Source organism: Dipteris shenzhenensis, chromosome 24, assembly GCF_047967505.1.
Source record: "Dipteris shenzhenensis isolate YYH24624 ecotype China chromosome 24, Dip_SZ_1.0, whole genome shotgun sequence".
Classification (NCBI taxonomy): domain Eukaryota; kingdom Viridiplantae; phylum Streptophyta; class Polypodiopsida; order Gleicheniales; family Dipteridaceae; genus Dipteris; species Dipteris shenzhenensis.
In genome coordinates this window covers 13,872,731-13,892,002 of record NC_141619.1, presented here as the reverse complement: position 1 = coordinate 13,892,002, position 19,272 = coordinate 13,872,731, and the positions used below count along the sequence as shown (strand labels likewise).

Here is a 19,272-nt window from a genome sequence, read left to right as displayed (position 1 = left end):
AATCACATTTACTGGTTTATACCAGTTGCTCATCTCATCAAAAACATCTCTGCTCACTGTAAACTTACGAGTAGAAGGGTTATAGCATCTATGCCCTTTTTGCCACAGAGAATATTAGCCAATAAAGATGCACTTCTCAGCTTTGGATCCAACTTGGACCTCAACTCATTTGGCACATGAACATAGGCAATGCAACTAAAAATTTTCAAATGAGAAATATCTGGTTTCCTACCAGTATACATCTCCTCTGGCATGCCATGTATTGCTGCAGTGGGAGTCATGTTCATTATGTAAACTGCTGTAGCAACTGCTTCAGCCCAATAATAATCTAGAAGGTCTTTTTCATTTAGCATGGCCCGAGATACCTCTCCAATATGCATGTTTTTCCTTTCTCTGCAAGTCCATTTTGCTGTGGGGTATGACTGCATGAATATTGCTGCTTTATGCCATGCTCCTGCAGGAACCTTGCAAACTCATTTGAGAGGTACTCTCCCCCTCCATCTGACCTTAGGCATTTTATTTGCAGGCCTGTTTCTTTTTCAATCATAGCTTTAAAAGCTTTGAAACGCCCAAACACTTCACTTTTCTTTTTCATAAAATACACCTAAACTTTTTTGCTGTAGTCATCAATAAAAGTGACAAATAATGACAACCTCCAATAGATGTAGCTTTAGTAGTCCACACCTCAGAGTGGATTAATTCCAATGGCTTCTTACTCTCTTGAACATGTCTAGGAAATGGTTTCCTTGCCTGTTTTCTAAATTGACAGGCTTCACATAACTTATGCATTTCTATAACCTTGAATTTAGGTAATCCTGCAACAATATTTTAGGTTTGCATTGATTTAAGTCGTTGTACATTAACATGACCAATGCATTTATACCAGATATCAATATCTGCAACTACATCGGTCCCATGTGCAAACATTGCTGCACTCAATTCAGGCATGTCCACATCCAACGTAAACATCCTGCCCTTCTTCTTTCCTTTTGCTATCAAGCGACCGTTATTTTTTATATCCTCAACAAAGCATCCATGAGGATTAAATTTGACCTGCAAGCCCTGCTCAACCATTTGACCAACAGAGACCAGGTTCTTGGTGATATTTGGGACATGAAATACATCAGACATGTATTTCTTTTTCCCATCCTGCATAGACAAAGGAATTTTACCAATCTGCACAATAGGATGTGTAGTATCATCACCAGGCTCCACAAATCCTAGTCTTTCCATTTTCCTTGCATTTCATCCATTTTGCATGACCTGTCATGTGATTTGACGCACCTGAGTCAACATACCACACATCATTGCTTTCTTCTGCACTTGTTACAGAATTGGTCATGTGCTGCACCATAAACAGATGCTCATTTCTGTCATCACCCTGTTTACTAGAAGATGCATAATTCCCTTGCTGCAATTTTCCATTCATGATATCATTCTGCTTTTTGTAGCAGTCTTTAGCCATATGACCCATTTTACCACAATAGTAGCATTCGGCCTCTCTGCCATCCACCACTACCTCTTTGGCTCCCCCTGCCTCTAAAGTTACCACGTCCTCCTCCATAGGACTAGTTTTCTTAAGTTTGCTGCATATTTTGATTTCTATCATGGCCTCTAGGTTATCTGCCTCTGCCTCTGCCTCTGCCTCTACCTCTTCCAATATTTGAGTAGAAGATAGTTTCTTTTGAAGTTTCTCCTGAAGAAGATGCACCACCATTTCTCTGCTCTTCAAAAATTAGAAGGGCAAACAACTCCTCAAAATCAGGAAATTTTTCATGGATGGCAATGGATGTCCGGAACTGTGCATAATGCTTTTCTAGACCATTCAAGGTCACAGAAACTAAATCATCGTCTTCCACTGGTGACCCAATGGAAGCCAGTGCATCTGCAATTTTCTTCACCTTAATGTGGTAGTCATTGATGCTCATATTTTCTCTTTGCACATTGTGCAACTCTTGCTTGAGCTGCATTCTCCTGGCTTGCGTATTTGTGCTGTACATTTTTGTCAAAGTATCCCATGCCTCCTTTGGCGTACTTGCATCCTGAATATGCACAATCATAGAATCTAAAATAGTGATAGATAGCCAGTATATAACTTTTCTGGCTCTCTCATGCCATCCTTTAAATACCTGCATTTCCTGTTGATTGGGAACATTAGGAAGAACTGGTTCTTCTTCATTTCCTGTAATGAACTCCCAATAGCCTTTTCCCATAAGGAAGTTCGTCATTCTAAACTTCCATGCTTGGAAGTTATTCTTGTTAAGCTTTTCAGTGACAATCTGTGAAAGAGAATCAGACGCCATTACAGAACATTGTAAAATATTCTATCACTACAAAAAACCCAACTTCTGCCTCACAAGGCAAATCTGCAAAACTGATGAAAGTGGTATTTGACCACACAGTCACTTCCTAGTGACGATTTTGCATGAACAGGCAATAAGGATGATTCTGTAAGTTCCAATATCTTTGCGCACAAGCATACGCGCACAAGCATACGATGTAATTTCTACGGTAACTTTTCATCGACCTGCAGAGCAGTGGTCGCACAACAAAAACAGGGTCTTTTTCTCAGTGCCTGTGGAAATCTTTCGCCACTAAAACGGGCCCTAAAATGGCCTCGAATCAGCATATAATGCCCTCTCGCCACACTGTGAAGGGTGTCTCAATTTGAGACAATGCACTCTTGCACTTTCTGGCTGTGCTACCTGTAGAGATTTGCTCCCAAACTCGAAAAAGGAAAGCAACACTGGTCCTCTTACTAGGACACCGTGAACTTGGTTTTATTTCTTGAGCTCCTTACCATGAACCAAGCTCTGATACCATGTGAAGATAGTGGGAGAGAAGGAGGGAGTCTCACTTGCGGCTTTCTCACATACACAATGGGGGAATACCATAAAGGTGGAGGCTGAAAACAGTTTTCCTCTTCTTAGTTATGAAAGCCAAAAGAACTCTAGTACAAAGAAATAGAAGAACCCTATATATGGGTCTGAAACCAAACTCAGCTAACTAAGGTGGCATACTAATTGAGCCATGAACTAGAGTACACAAGGATAGCTGTCATCCAGCTATTATTCATGGGTGGTGTACCAACTGCATCTGCAGCTAACAAGTCGGTGACATAAATGCACAATGGTCACCCTGGCATATCACGAGTGGAGCTCGATATCTCAACAACTAGGTCATGTGCACTCACACGCTTTTGCTTAGACACATAGATGATTGCATGAATAATTGTGCCACACACTTCCATTCCACACTTTCAAAGCATGTATAAAAATAAGATCTCTCACAAACACATGTAAAGGTCATACCTGCATGCCAACTAATCTAATGATCAATGGTACACCACATGCACATGGATGCAGGTTCCAAAAAAATGCCACCACTAAAGAGGATGCGCAGAAAGATCCCACCACCTCAACCACAAGACCCCCTCCAGAGTTCGTAGCCATCTACATCCTCTCAACCACGGTGACCATAAGCATTTGTGATCCAAAGAGATAGCTCTGAGGAGGATTTAGTGCATAACCAAGAAGAACAAATGTCACCCCAGTCACCACCGGCCTACACAACCATTGACGGGGCCCAATCATTGGAACTTGTGTGGCCACCTACATCAACTTATGCTCTTTCCAAGGCAGCAACATCTTACTTAGAGATATTATTGATGCATATGCCAGTGGACGGTGTTTATGCTTGAGTCATTTGGTACTTATTGGCATTTTGGATTGCCATTGCAGTTGGCATTTTCTTTTGGGCCAGATTTGCTCATATGGATGCATAGTATTTACACATGAGTCAGATGCATCTTTTGATGCTTTGAGCTTTGAGTTTTGGTGATATTTCACTCTATTGTGGCATACACATTTGGGTGCACCTGGTATTTGGTGTGATTCTCTCTTGCAGGCACTAGCATTTGGGATTTTGTTTCATTTGCATCATGGCATCCTCTTCCATGTCTGAAAAGGAGATTTTCAGCATTAAAAAGTTTGATGGGACAAACTTTTCTTTGTGGAAAGAACAAATAAGAAATGTGCTTATTCAAAAAAAGCTGATTATACCCTTGGCAGGGATTGAAGCTAAGCCTGCAAATATGTCTGAGGATGATTGGAATGAGTTGGATGCATTAGTAAAGTCTACTATTAGAGTTCATCTTGCAGAGTCAGTTTATTTCACAGTAGTAAATGAGCAGACTACGAAAGATTTGTGGAAGAAACTATGTGCCACTTATGAGAAGGAAACTGCCTCTAATAAAGTTTATCTCATGAAGAGGTTGTTTGAGCTGTAGATGAAAGAAGGGGTCTCCATTGCTTCTCACTTGAATGAGGACGAGAGAAGTACGGATAATGCTAGCATAGGAATTCAACAAAAGTCCTTTTGGACTAACTTCGAGCACCTGTACTTGGAAATTGGATAGTGACACAAAATTGAGCTTCATGCTTCCACCTGAGCCAAGAAAAAACCAACATTTAATGTGAAGTGAATTGAAAAATGTGATAGAAAGAATGACAATATGCCCCCGGACTCAACGTAAAGCCAAATGCTAATATGTATCCTACCACTAAGATTTAATGTCAAGTGATTTGGAAACTATGATGGAAAGAATGTCCCTACTCAACGTAAAATGAAATACCAATATGTACCCTACCAAGGTTTAATGTGAAGGAAATTGCAAAAATGTGATGGAAAGAATGACACCGAGGTGCTTGATTGAATCAACCATATTTCTAAATGTTGCAAAGGCCACCCAGATGTGCAAATCTCCACCACCATTTCCATGTTTTCACGTGCGAGAACTTAAGGAGCAGGGAAAGTGAGGGAGGATGCCTTTCCCCCTCAGAAAATGGCAAGCGGGATGCCCATAAGCCATTGTGTAAGGGGAAAGGCCGACTTCCTCAGCTTTTCTGATCATCGTCAAAAGGCTTGGGGAGGCCTCCGACGAATGAAACGAGTCGAACTTCAATTTCGGGCAGCTGAACTTTAATTTAGGACACATGAGATGCAATTACCATTCATCTTCCGGCTAGTGGAAAGAGGCCCCCTACTGAACGTAAAATTAAATGCGAAAATGTATACACGGTACAAAGGTTTAATGTGCTCATGTGAAGTGAAATGCAAAATGCGATAGATTCTAGGAAACCGACCTTGGCCCTGTCGCCCATGAAAGCCCCGGCTTTGACTTGACGTTGACGTCCATGGCTAACAGCTCCATCGCCAGTCGATGGTTCTGCGAACCCAGATCCAAGATCTGCTCCTCCAACGTCCCCTCTCTCCTCACTTGTAGCACCTTCGCCTCCCTTCCCAGTAGCAGTCGCATTACGCACAGCAGCCTGTCCTGCTCGTAACTACATGCTCGTAACTACATTCACGTTTGCAGATCTCCATCCCCACTACCCTCGTGTTGCAGTTCTTCACCAGCGAATGCAGTACGTACGCTTCTTTGCCTAGGCTTCTACTTCCGACCTCCTCGTTTTCATCCACATTCTCAAGAAACGCAACCAAAAGATGGTGCGCGTCTCTGTCCAAAAGTATACAGTTCAGCTCTCACTCTTCCTCCCTGCCCTTCCAACCAGTGGCAAGCTGCCGCATGCCTTGCACTCTACAGGTCTTTCCAAAATCTCACTCCATGAGTCATTTGTATGAGGCGAGCAACTCCCTCTCAGTACCTGGACAGAGTCGAAACTTTGTTCGACAACGCACTTGCATAAACCCACGGACGATCCACGGTGACGGATCAGCTGATTGATCCGCCACACCATCATCCACGTGAACCTGACAAAAAATGTCAACTTCGCTGGAAGCACGTACTCTTGAATCGTCCATGCCCGTGTAAACCACGGCGGAAGGTCGGGTTGTTCGGTCATCTCCACGAAAAGATCGTAGCTACCATTTTCATGAACACCGTGAGTGAGAACGTAACAACCTTGGCTGTCTTCGTAGAAAGATCCCATGTGACTTATCTCTAAATTCTTCTCCTTTTGGCTTTTCTGATTGATGCAGAGTGCGTCGATCCAAACAGCTTTCACTCCATCAAGCTGTAACAATTGCAAACACTCCATCAGCCCCTCGTAACCTTCACTTCCTTTCAGATCTGTTTCTAGAAAAGTGTTGTTGTAGGTCTCGGTGTCTTCCTTGCCATCAATCGACTCACCCATCCGTTCTGAAAACTTCTGAAGTGCAGGACTCCATCTATGGGAGATACATGGAAATCCCATCTATCTGGCTTCCATCGCTCACCAATGTTTCGTCAATGTCAATCACTCGAATTGGCGAGGTCGAGCCGTGCGATTGGCTACCTTGACCTTTTTCCATCTTTTCTCTGTAAATCAGTGAGGGAAAATTTTAGATCTAATGGAGAATCAACGTTCTTACAGGATGCTGCGACTACTACTACGGCAAGGCACTTCAAATCTCACCGGGACTGAAAGTCCGAATCTAATATCTATTACGCGTTGAAGCTGATAAAGGTGTGAGATACCTTTACACGAGTTTAAAGAGCGTAGAAAAGATGAAACAGCATGGTAGAATCCGGAGAGCATCTAAGCCGAAATGAACTTACTTTTTTTGCTCCCCTTTCGCACCGATACGCGCTCGACTGGAGGGGACCTTGACTCTTGAGCTCAGGGCATTCCCGCAAGGGTGTCAGCGCCAGGTAATGCCCGATTCTGACGGAAATGCTCGGCATTAGCTACGTTCCCACAATGCTATGCCATGGTCTGGCGTAAATCTGCCCCGCTGGAGATGGGAATTCCCAATCTCCACGCGGGCATTTCGGTGCCCACAGCCTGGAAACCTGCACAGCCGGTGGGAGAAGGAGGATATGGGTGTAGCAGGCGCATACACCGTAGGCCATTGCAAGTTGGTACAGGCCATAGCAAGTTGCCTCTGACAGAGGTGGGCTGAAGGGGCACAGCCGCGACACGCGGGAACAGGGGGAGTGGAAATGCTCCCTTGGCATTCAGATGGGCATTCCCTGGCACTGACGCCCTCGCGGGAATGCCCTCTGAGGTGACTCCAGTGACCAGTCAAAGGCCAACACCAAGATGTAAGCTTTTGAATGACCAGTCAAACGCCAACAACAAGATGGCAAGTTTTGACTGGCTGGACAAGGAATGGCGCTCTTGTGCTAGAAATGGCACCCTCCAAAATCTGAGTTATCAATGGTGCCTCAACCTGTCTCGAAATCTATGCGAGCCTTATAAAACCATCACCAAGCCTCTCATTTCGATGCATTTGCTCTAAAGTCTTGCTTTAATTTGCTTTAATGAAACGAGTAACCTGACCTGTCTACGACGGGCTAGACACATAAACATCCCTTAAGGGAAAAGTCTGCGGCCATGTACTATAGGGAAAAGCTTGCGCCAGCCCTGTACTCCACATCCGCCATGTCAAAAAAAAAATTCTGTATGACAGAGTACTTCAAAATATCACATCCAAAAGTGCAGTCACATGTCTGAACATGCAATAGCTACATCAAAGAACTGATTAATATATCCAAATACACAGCCGCAAATAAAGTTATAACTGAACATACAAAATCTACAATAGACACACAAACATCCCTAAGCGAAAAGTCTGCGGCCATGTACTGCACGGAAAAGCTCGCAACGGCCATTCACTCCACGTCCACCGCGTCCGTCGCGTCCACCATGGCTACGAACATACAACGGAGTACCAGCAATCGTATCTGGACCAGCATCACATAGAAAGATAATTTAGGAACTATAATTATTGAGCCATAAAACTTTTATACATGTATGTTGGTAAAACCCAACTCATTCTTTAGATTACTTACTCAGACACAAAGGGCTGTCAACAATGCTCACATAGGTGTACGTGTAGTCTCCATTTTGCGCTCGATAGAAAATTCGTGTCCCCACACATTCATAGTATCCCAGCCAGCGAACAGTGATGGTTTATGGTCCATCATCCCTATGAAGCCAGCAAACCAGGACAGCGTAATATCCCAAATGGACTCGTCCATCCAAAGGATTGTGGATGTGGAGATTCATTAGAAACCTTGAATCAGGAACACTCCTAAAAGACAAACAATAGCATGTTTTCCCACTCACGTATAATCGAACAAAAACCTTTTGTTTTAATAAAAAAATAAAGCAACAAACAATGTACACGGTTCTTACCCAAGGTAGCTCTCCAGCTCAAGCAAATCCAACAATAGTTGCGCGCTCTCCAGAGATCCCCAGCCCGCAGGATCTGCAATTTTCTAAAAGTGAGTGACTATACTATTAAACATGTCAACATAAAGCGTGGTTGTCAAGCAATTACGTACCTTGCACCTGCGCTCCTGTTTCGATGACAAACGTGAATTGCCTAGACATCCTATCGCATTGCAAAAAAAGAACGCATGTGTCAATCTACATATATTGGAAAAAAACAATAGGCTTGAAGAGAAAATAGGCTGTAGTATATTGCAAACCCATGACTCAAATGAAAAATGAAATCCAAACATTATCAAGGACAAAGTCATGAAATATTACGTCTCAGTTCATATTTCTGTAAATAGCCAACATTCCCGAAGACCTATGACAGTTAGAATATTGAAAGAAGTTTAAAAAAATCTATACAAAGATTACCGAAATGAAGATTTGCCACCCAAGAAAGTCTCAAGAGGGCTTGAAAGAGCAATGTCATACTCCTAGGCTCTTGTTGTTGCCGATTGTAAAACTTCCTTGTACACAACATTTGTGGTAGAAGTATTATCCATCTCCTCGCCCCTGGCATCAGATGCACTCTGCAAAATGAAAACCTTAATAGCGTTTGATGCTCGGATATGTGAAAATGCCACGTATAGTTGGCCATGATTGAATACTAGTGTCGCCAAGTACAACCCCAAAACAAACAATGAATGAATGTTATCCTTCGAATAAAGGTTCTATCACCAGCATTGATACCAGTAATGATTTCAGCTTCTAACACTTTCGTGTGAAACTCTTTCCAAATACACATCTGCAAACAAAGTCATAACTGAACATACAAAATCTACAATAGACACACAAACATCCCTAAAGGGAAAAGTCTGCGGCCATGTACTATAGGGAAAAGCCTGTGCCGACCATGTACCTCACATCTGCCACGTCCAAAAAAAATTTCTCTATGACAGAGTACTTCACAAATATCACATCCAAAAGTGCAGTCACATGTCCGAACATGCAATAGCTACATCAAAGAACTGATTGATATATCCAAATACAAAGCCGCAAATAAAGTCATAACTGAACATACAAAATCTACAATAGACACACAAACATCCCTAAGGGAAAAGTCTGCGGCCATGTACTGCAGGGAAAAGCCTAGCTCTCCAGCTCAAGCAAATCCAATAACAGTTGCGTGCTCTCCAGAGATCCCAGCGTTTGATGCTCGGATACATGAAAATGCGACGCATTGATGGCCATGACTAAATACCGGTGTCGCCAAGTACAACCCCAAAACAGACAATGTTTGGCCTTGTGACTTATTGATTGTCATGCCAAATGCCAATCAGATAGGAAATTGCCATCTCCTCATGTTGAATGGAAGTTTAAGGTTGGTTAGAATGAATGTTATCCTTCGAATAAACGTTCTATCACCAGCATTGGTACCAATAATGATTTCAGCTTCTAAAACTTTCGTGTGAAACTCTTTCCAAATACACATCCGCAAACAAAGTCATAACTGAACATACAATCTACAATAGACACACAAACATCCCTAAAGGGAATAGTTTGCAGCCATCTACTATAGGGAAAAGCCTGTGCCGGCCATGTACTCCACATCTGCCACATCCAAAAAAAAATTCTCTATGATAGAGTACTTCAAAAATATCACATCCAAAAATGCAGTCACATGTCTGAACATGCAATAGCTACATCAAAGAACTGATTGATATATCCAAATACACAGTCGCAAAATAAAGTCATAACTGAACATACCAAATCTACAATAGACACACAAACATCCCTAAGGGAAAAGTCTGCGGCCATGTACTACAGGGAAAAGCCTACGACGGCCATTCACTCTACATCCACCACGTCCGCCGCATCCACCGCGGCTACGAACATACAACGGAGTACCAACAATCATATCTGGACCAGCATCACATAGAAAGATAATTTAGGAACTATAATTATTGAGCCATAAAACTTTTATACATGTATGTTGGTAAAACCCAACTCATTCTTTAGAGTACTTACTCAGACGCAAAGGGCTGTCAACAACACTGACAAAGGTGTACGTGTAGTCCCCATTTTGCCCTCGATAGAAAATTCGTGTCCGCACACATTCATAGTATCCCAGCCAGCGATGAGTGATGGTCTGTGGTCCATCATCCCTATGAATCCGGCAAACCAGGTTTCATAATATCCCAAATGGACTCGTCCATCCAAAGGATTGTGGACGTGGAGACTCATTAGAAACCTTGAATTAGGAACAGTCCTAAAAGACAAACAATAGCATGTTTTCCCACTCAAATATAATCCAAAAAAACTTTTGTTTTAACAAAAATAAAGCAACAAACAATGTACACAGTTCTTACCCAAGGTAGCTCTCCAGCTCAAGCAAATCCAATAACAGTTGCGCGCTCTTCAGAGATCCCCAGCCTGCAAAATCTACAATTTTCTAAAAGTGAGTGACTATACTATTAAACGTGTCAACATAAAATGTGGTTGTCAAGCAATTATGTACCTTGCACCTGTGCTGTTGTTTCGGTGACAAACGTGAACTGCCTAGACATCCTATCACATTGCAAAAAAAGAATGCACGTGTCAATCTACATATACTGGAAAAAAACAATAGGCTTTGAAGAGAAAATAGCCTGTAGTGTATCGCAAACCCATAACTCAAATGAAAAATGAAATCCAAACATTATCAAGGACAAAGTCATGAAATATTACGTCTCACTTCATCTTTGTATAAATAGCCAACATTCCCAAAGACCTATGATAGTTGGAATATTGAAAGAACTTAAAAAAAGCTATACAAAGATTACCGAAATGAAGATTTTCCACCCAGGAAAGTCTGAGGAGGGCTTGAAAGAGCAATGTCATACTCCTAGGCTCTTGCTGTTGCCAATTGCAAAACTTCCTTGTACACAAAATTTGTGGTAGAAGTATTATCCATCTCCTCGGCCCTGGCATCAGACGCACTCTGCGAAATGAAAACCTTAACAGCGTTTGATGCTCAGATACGTGAAAATGCCACATATAATTGGCCATGACTGAATACCAGTGTCGCCAAGTACAGCCCCAAAACTGACAATGTTTGGCCTTGTGACTTATTGATTGTCATGCCAAATGGCAATCGGATAGGAAATTGTCATCTCCTCATGTCGAATGGAAGTTTAAGGTTGGTCGAAATGAATGTTATCCTTGGAATAAATGTTCTATCACTAGCATCTAGTAATGATTTCAGCCTCTAACACTTTTGTGTGAAACTCTTTGCATATCAACCGTGTCCCATTGCACAAACCCTGGCGAGGATTCAAATTGCGCAACAAAATTATAGGAGCATTCCTTTCCAAAACCAACCGATGCGGGGGATATCCACCACCAAGATCAAGACTGTTCAAATACTCGACTACAAACAAAAAGGAATCTCCCCCTAAGTTGTCCACTGAGTCTGCACTTAGGCACTCCCTTTCCTCACTGGGCATTGCCTTCAATGCCATAGCATTAATTGCATCAACCTCGATGTTTCGAGGTGCAAGAATAGTGCGCTCTCGAAAGTATGGTGCATAGTCCAAAATAATTGCAAGCCCTCGATACACCCATCCAATGAGGCCTTTCATGGACTTTGTCTCTAAAAGCATCTGCGATGGAATCACAATAGTATCTTCTTTTATACATCTATTTATCCCATTGCCAATGTCCAGAACCCATTGCATGAACTCTTGCTCAGCACAATTATCACCATTCCGAAGGACCCGCATATTCTGCGTCAACTTCAATACTGTAGTGTGACCCCAAATCCTTGAGTGGCATAAGGTAGCATTGACAATGTCCTCTCGTCCTGCCTTTGGAACAACTGGCAAGACTTGCCTAAAATCCCCCCCCAACAATACCACCTTCCCATCAAAAAGTTGCTCATTGGACATGATATCTCGCAAAGTTCTGTCTAGTGCCTCGAAAGCAAACCGGTGAGTCATGGGTGCCTCATCCCATATTATCAGCCTAGCCATCTTTAAAACATCTGCGAGTTGACTATTACCCTTAATATTGCAACTGCTAGTACCATCCAGCTCCAACGGTATCTTGAATAGTGAGTGTGCCGTGCGTCCATTGGCTAGTAGCAATTGGCTAGTAGCAATGCAGCAATCCCAGAAGATGCACATGCCAAAGCGATGAGCCCCTCCCCATGCAATTGAGAGAGCAAGCAATTGTAGAGAAAGGTCTTTCCAGACCCTCCTATACCATCGAGAAAAAAGACCTCACCACCATCTCCATAGACCCTTGCCAAAATCTGATCGAATGCAGCATGTTGACAGTGATTCAAGGACATTTCCATTTGATGGGCAGTCTGTGCTTCTTTCACACAATCAAACATTCTTTCTTCTTGCAATAAGTCATTTCCAGCTTCTGACAAAAATGTTCTATCTACAACAAGCATTCCGTCAAACTCAGCCAACCTTCGCCCATGTTGTTGAAGAATGTGCTCCAAGTGCAATACAACCTTCTTTATCGCTAGTTCACAACGACCAATTAAATTCCCCATACTTGATTCCAATATATTGAAAAAATCATTCGAAAGATCAGGGGAAAATTTTTCCCACAAAAAACGAGGAGACATTGGCTCACAAAAAACCAATATTGTGACAAATAGGGGTCTCAGATGTGCACTATTTTGATAAAACACAGCCTCTTGCATACTCACAAACCATTCATCATCATTCTCCAGCAATCCCTGTGCTATGCATGCTACCTTGAAAGTAGGGTACACTTGACTGTCAAAAGTACGTAGATCATCAAAGGACTTGCTGTTGAGATATCGAGCTCCACTCGCGATATGCCAGGGTGACCGTTGTGCATTTATGTCACCGACTTGTTAGCTGCAGATGCGGTTGGTACACCGCCCACGAATAATAGCTGGATGACAGCTATCCTTATCTACTCTAGTTTTGTGGCTCAGTTAGTATGCCACCTTAGTTAGTTGAGTTTGGTTTGAGACCCACATATAGGGTTCTTCTATTTCTTTGTACTAGAGTTATTTTGGCTTTCACAACTAAGAAGAGGAAAACTGTTTTCAGCCTCCACCTTTGTGTGTATTCCCCCATTGTGTGTGTGAGAAAGCCGCAAGTGAGACTCCTTCCCTCTCTCCCACTATCTTCACATGGTATCAGAGCCTTGTTCGTGGTAAGGAGATCAAGAAAGCAAACCAAGTTCACGGTGTCCTAGTAAGAGGACCAGTGTTGCTTTCCTATTTCGAGTTTGGGAGCAAATCTCTGCAGGTAGCACAGCCAGAAGTGCAAGAGTACACTATCTCAGATTGAGACGCGGTGTGACTTTATTTTTCTAATTCGAGGCCATTTCGGGGCCCTTTTTGAAGGTGAAAGTTCTTCGCAGGCACACAGAAAAAGGCCCTGTTTTTGATGTGCGGCCACTGCTCGGTTGGTCGGTGAAAAGTTGCCGCAAAAATTGCATCGTATGCCTGTGTGCAGAGATATTGGGAGTTGCAGAATCATGCTTGTTGCCTGTTGATGCAAAATCGTCACTAGGAAGTGACTGTGTGGTCAAATACCACTTTCGTCAGTTTTCCAGATCTGCCCGTGTGAGGCAAAAGCTGTGTTTTTCGTAGTGACAGAATATTTTGCAGTGTTCTGTAATGGCGTCTGATTCTTTTTCACAGATTGTCACAGAAAAGCTTGACAAGAACAACTTCCAGGCATGGAAGTTTAGAATGACGAATTTCCTTATGGGAAAAGGCTATTGGGAGTTCATTACAGGAAATGAAGAGGAACCAGTTCTTCCTAATGTTCCCAATCAACAGGAAATGCAGGCATTTAAAGGATGGCATGAGAGAGCCAGAAAAGTACAGTATTTCGGATTCTATGATTGTGCATATTCAGGATGTACGCCAAAGGAGGGATGGGATACTTTGGCAAAAATGTACAGCACAAATACGCAAGCTAGGAAAATGCAGCTCAAACAGGAGTTGCACAATGTGCAGAGAGAAAATTTGAGCATAAATGACTACCACATGAAGGTGAAGAAAATTGCAGATGCACTTGCTTCCATTGGGTCGCCAGTGGAGGATGATGATCTAGTTTCTGTGACCTTGAAAGGTCTAGGAAAGGATTATGCACAGTTTCGGACATCCATTGCCGTCCGTGAAAAATTTCCTAATTTTGAAGGGCTGTTTGCTCTTCTAATTTCTGAAGAGCAGAGAAATAGGGGTGCATCTTCTTCAGGAGGAACTTCAAAAGAAACTATCTTCTACTCAAATGCTGGAGGAGGTAGAGGCATAGGTAGAGAAGGCCGATCTACAGGCCATGGTAGAAATCAGAATATGCAACAAACTCAAGAAAACCAGTCCTATGGAGGAGGACATGGTAACTCTAGAGGCAGGGGGAGCCAAAGAGGCCATGGTGGATGGCAGAGAGGCCAAAATGCAAACAACAATGTTGAATGCTACTACTGTTGTGGTAAAATGGGTCATATGGCTAAGGACTGCTACAAAAAGCAGAATGACATTATGAATGGAAAATTGCAACAAGGCAATTATGCATCTTCTAGTAGATAGGGTGATGACAGAAATGAGCATCTATTTATGGTGCAGCACATGACGAATTCTATGACAAGTGCAGAAGAACAAAATGATGTGTGGTATGTTGACTCAGGTGCGTCAAACCACATGACAGGTCATGCAGAGTGGATGCAGGATGCAAGGAAAATGAAAAAACCAGGATTTGTGGAGATTGGTGATGATACTGCACATCCTATTGTGCAGATTGGTAAAATTCCTTTGTCTACGCAGGATGAGAAAAAGAAATATCTGTCAGATGTATTTCATGTCCCGAACATCACCAAGAACCTGGTTTCTGTTGGTCAAATGGTTGAGCAGGGCTTGCAGGTCAGATTTAATCCTCATGGATGCTTTATTGAGGATATGAAAAATAACGGTTGCTTGATAGCAAAAGGAAAGAAGAAAGGCATGATGTTTACGTTGGATGCGGACATGCCTGAATTGAGTGCAGCAATGTTTGCACATGGGACCGGTGTAGTTGCAGATATTGATATCTGGCATAAACGCATTGGTCATGTTAATATATAGTGACTTAAATCAATGCAAGCCCAAAATATTGTTGCAGGATTGCCTAAATTCAAGGTTGCAGAAATGCATAAGGTTTGTGAAGCCTGTCAATTTGGAAAACAAGCAAGGAAACCATTTCCTAGGCATGTTCAAGAGAGTAAAAAGCCATTGGAATTAATCCACTCTGATGTGTGGACTACTAAAGCTACATCTATTGGAGGCTGTCACTATTTTGTCACATTTATTGATGACTTTAGCATAAAACTTTGGGTGTACTTTATGAAAAAGAAAAGTGAAGTATTTGGGCACTTCAAAGCTTTTAATGCTATGGTTGAAAAAGAAACAGGCCTGCAAATAAAATGCCTAAGGTCAGATGGAGGGGGAGAGTACCTCTCAAATGAGTTTGCAAGGTTCCTGCAGGAGCATGGCATAAAGCAGCAATACTCATGCAATCATACCCCACAGCAAAATGGACTTGCAGAAAGGAAAAACAGGCATATTGGAGAGGTATCTCGGGCCATGCTAAATGAAAAAGATCTACTAGATTATTCTTGGGCTGAAGCAGTTGCTACAGTAGTTTACATAATGAACAGGACTCCCACTGCAGCAATACATGGCATGACGCCAGAGGAGATGTATACTGGTAGAAAACCAGACATTTCTCATTTGAAAATTTTTTGTTGCATTGCCTATGTCCATGTGCCAGATGAGTTGAGGTCCAAGTTGGATCCAAAAGCTGAGAAGTGCGTCTTTATTAGTTATTCTTTGCAGCAGAAAGGGTATAGATGCTATAACCCTTCTTCTCGTAAGTTTACAGTGAGTAGAGATGTTGTTTTTTATGAGATGAGCACCTGGTATAAACCAGTAAATGTGATGATTGATGTAGATGCACAAAATGGTAATGCTGCACAGAATTCACAACAGCAATCACAAAATATCAGTGGACCTGCAGTGTCCTCTAGCAGTGGTTCACATACTTCGCCATGGATAGGCACATTGAGATCAGGAGAATCTCCTCAAAGCAATGCAAATAGTGGTATGCAGGTATCACGAAAAGGAAAAAAGAAGGTAGATCAGCCAATGTTTGATGTGAATGCAGGTCACTCTTATGTGGATGGTGAATCCAGTGGCTCAGAACAGAGCATTGATGATGAGTTGGGTATTCCTTCTGTTGTTACACCTAGAGTAAGGAAGACCAGGGATGTTTTGAGAGCACCTAGAAGTGAGCCTATTTTGCACAAGTCTACCAGAGCTAGGTATCCTGTGGATAGGCTGAAATATGATGGATTTATAGCCATTCACTATGCCTATATGGTCAAAGTGATACAGGAACCAGAACCCACTTCCTTTGAGCAAGCCATGGAAAATGAAAAATGGGAGAAAGCCATGGATGAAGAAATGGATGCCTTGGAAGCCAATGCTACATGGGAATTGGTGCCTTTGCCTAAAAACAAGAATGCAATTGGCTGTAAGTGGGTTTATAAGATCAAGCACAATGCAGATGGTTCTGTGAATAGATACAAGGCAAGATTAGTTGTCAACGGGTATGCACAAACATATGGCATTGATTATGAAGAAACATTCAGTCCGGTTGCAAGGATGGCAACTGTAAGAGCAATCATTGCTATGGCTGCATCAAAGGGATGGTCTTTACATCAGATGGATGTAAAGAATGCCTTGTTGCATGGTGATTTGCAAGAAGAGGTCTTTATGGAGCAGCCAATAGGTTATGTTCATGCTATTCATCCTGAGTTTGTTTGCAGGTTGAAGAAAGCCTTGTATGGCTTGAAGCAAGCACCTAGAGCATGGTCTGACAAGATAGGACAGTATCTTGTCATATTGGCTTTCAGATTTCCAAGGCAGATTTCTCACTCTATGTGAGAAAAACAGAGAAAGGGATCATGCTGCTTGTCATTTATGTTGATGATTTGATCATCACAAGTGATAGTGATGAAGATATCCTTCATGTGAAAATGCTATTGAAGCAAAAGTTTGAGATGAAGGATTTGGGAGAGCTGCATTATTTCTTGGGCATTGAGGTGATTAGATCACCAAGTGGGATATAGCTCTTGCAGAGGCAGTATGGATTGGACATGTTGTCCAAATATGGGATGACAGGCTGTAAGCCTATTTCAATTCCTTTGGAGCAGAATGTGAAGCTGAGCACAGATGCAGGTGAACTTCTGGAAGACCCTACTATGTACAGGTGCATAATAGGAAGTTTGATTTATATGACTATTACCAGGCCAGATTTAAGCTATGCTGTTGGATTAGTAAGTCAGTTTATGCAGGCTCCAAGGAAACCGCATTTGGATGCGGCTAGACGCATACTGAGGTATGTGAAGTCCACATTGCAGTATGGACTATTTTATGAGGCTAGGGTTTAGATACAGTTACATGGATACACTGATGCTGATTGGGCTGGTAGTACTTCTGATAGACGATCTACTAGTGGATATGTGTTCTCTTTTGGGAGTGCTGCAGTCACTTGGAGCAGCAAGAAACAGCCTACAATTGCCTTGTCGAGCACAGAGGCTGAGTACAGGGGTGCAGCAATGGCTGCATGTGAGGTAGCTTGGTTGCATAAGCTACTTTATGATATGCATCAGTCTACAGATGTGCCAGTTGTCATTTATTATGACAACATGAGCAGTATACACTTGGCAAATAACCCAATCTATCATGCTAGAACAAAGCACATTGAGGTGCATTATCACTATGTGCGGGAGAAGGTTTTACTAGGTCTTATTGATCTAGTTTATGTCAGCACAGAGGATCAGGTAGCTGATATATTCACGAAAGCATTGGGCACAGAGAAGCTGCGCAAGTTCAGAGACCTGCTTGGTGTGCAGGAATTGGGCTCGGGGGGGTCACTATGTATAAACCCTCTATATCACGTGCGTGCAAGGCCTATATTTAAAATCCCTTATCTGTAAATTTTTTCATTAATAAAATGTACCCCTTTTCTATACAAATCTGTAAAAATTTTCCAAAACTATTTTAAATAGTCCCTTATGTATATTTATTTCTGTAAATTTTAGAAATAGAAAATATCCTTCTGTTGAACTCACGTGATAAGGTTACATATGAGGAGTAACCCCCCCGAGGAATTGGGATTGAGCTCGAGGGGGAGTGTTGAGATATCGAGCTCCACTCGCGATATGCCAGGGTGACCGTTGTGCATTTATGTCACCGACTTGTTAGCTACAGATGCGGTTGGTACACCGCCCACGAATAATAGCTGGATGACAGCTATCCTTATCTACTCTAGTTTGTGGCTCAGTTAGTATGCCACCTTAGTTAGTTGAGTTTGGTTTGAGACCCACATATAGGGTTCTTCTATTTCTTTGTACTAGAGTTCTTTTGGCTTTCACAACTAAGAAGAGAAAAACTGTTTTCAGCCTCCACCTTTGTGTGTATTCCCCCATTGTGTGTGTGAGAAAGCCGCAAGTGAGACTCCTTCCCTCTCTCCCACTATCTTCACACTTGCATCCCGTGCACACATTAAGAAGCATACGCATGAAGTAGAGCTCACCAGCTGAGGGGGAAATATTGTACATCTGACCGATGGTATTCCCCTTTTGTCTTCTAGTCCACCGCTTACTGGTTTTGTTCCAAACCAACTTGTATGGCAAGTCACCATACAGCAAGTTGCTTGCATCATATTGCAACTAATTATAAGTGAACCATTCTGTGAGGGTGGTCTTTTGATTTTGTTCCCTACCTACAACATTTTGCAAATCATCATCATCTCGAAAGATGACGTTATTGCACATCGGAAGATGAACCTGCAATCTTTGCACATCGGGTTTTTCATCGTGCGTGGCATACTCATAAATCTGCCAACATGCTTCTGATGCTGACACGTAATGTGCATCTAAGTAACTACTAATCTCATCAATGCCACCGTCAACTATGTTGTGCAAATGCCCTTGCTCTCCTGCATTATTTAGCTGCATCTTGATAATGGCTCTGTCATGACCTTTGTACACATATTTATACAAATACTTAACTCAGTGATTGTGGAGCATA

At 42.3% G+C, this 19,272-nt stretch overlaps 1 protein-coding gene across 1 annotated transcript; it reads right to left on the bottom strand.

Annotated features, from left to right (window-relative positions):
- Window positions 1-4,389: 4,389 nt before the first annotated feature.
- LOC147886244 (vegetative incompatibility protein HET-E-1-like) lies at window positions 4,390-6,606 on the bottom strand. Its single transcript, XM_087395020.1, has 3 exons — window positions 6,560-6,606; window positions 5,145-6,319; window positions 4,390-4,446 (listed from the first exon to the last, which is right to left on the bottom strand). Exon 2 carries the CDS (start codon window positions 6,213-6,215, stop codon window positions 5,538-5,540), a length of 678 nt encoding a protein of 225 aa, XP_087251146.1. The 5' UTR covers window positions 6,216-6,319; window positions 6,560-6,606; the 3' UTR covers window positions 4,390-4,446; window positions 5,145-5,537.
- Between the last annotated feature and the right edge of the window lie 12,666 nt (window positions 6,607-19,272).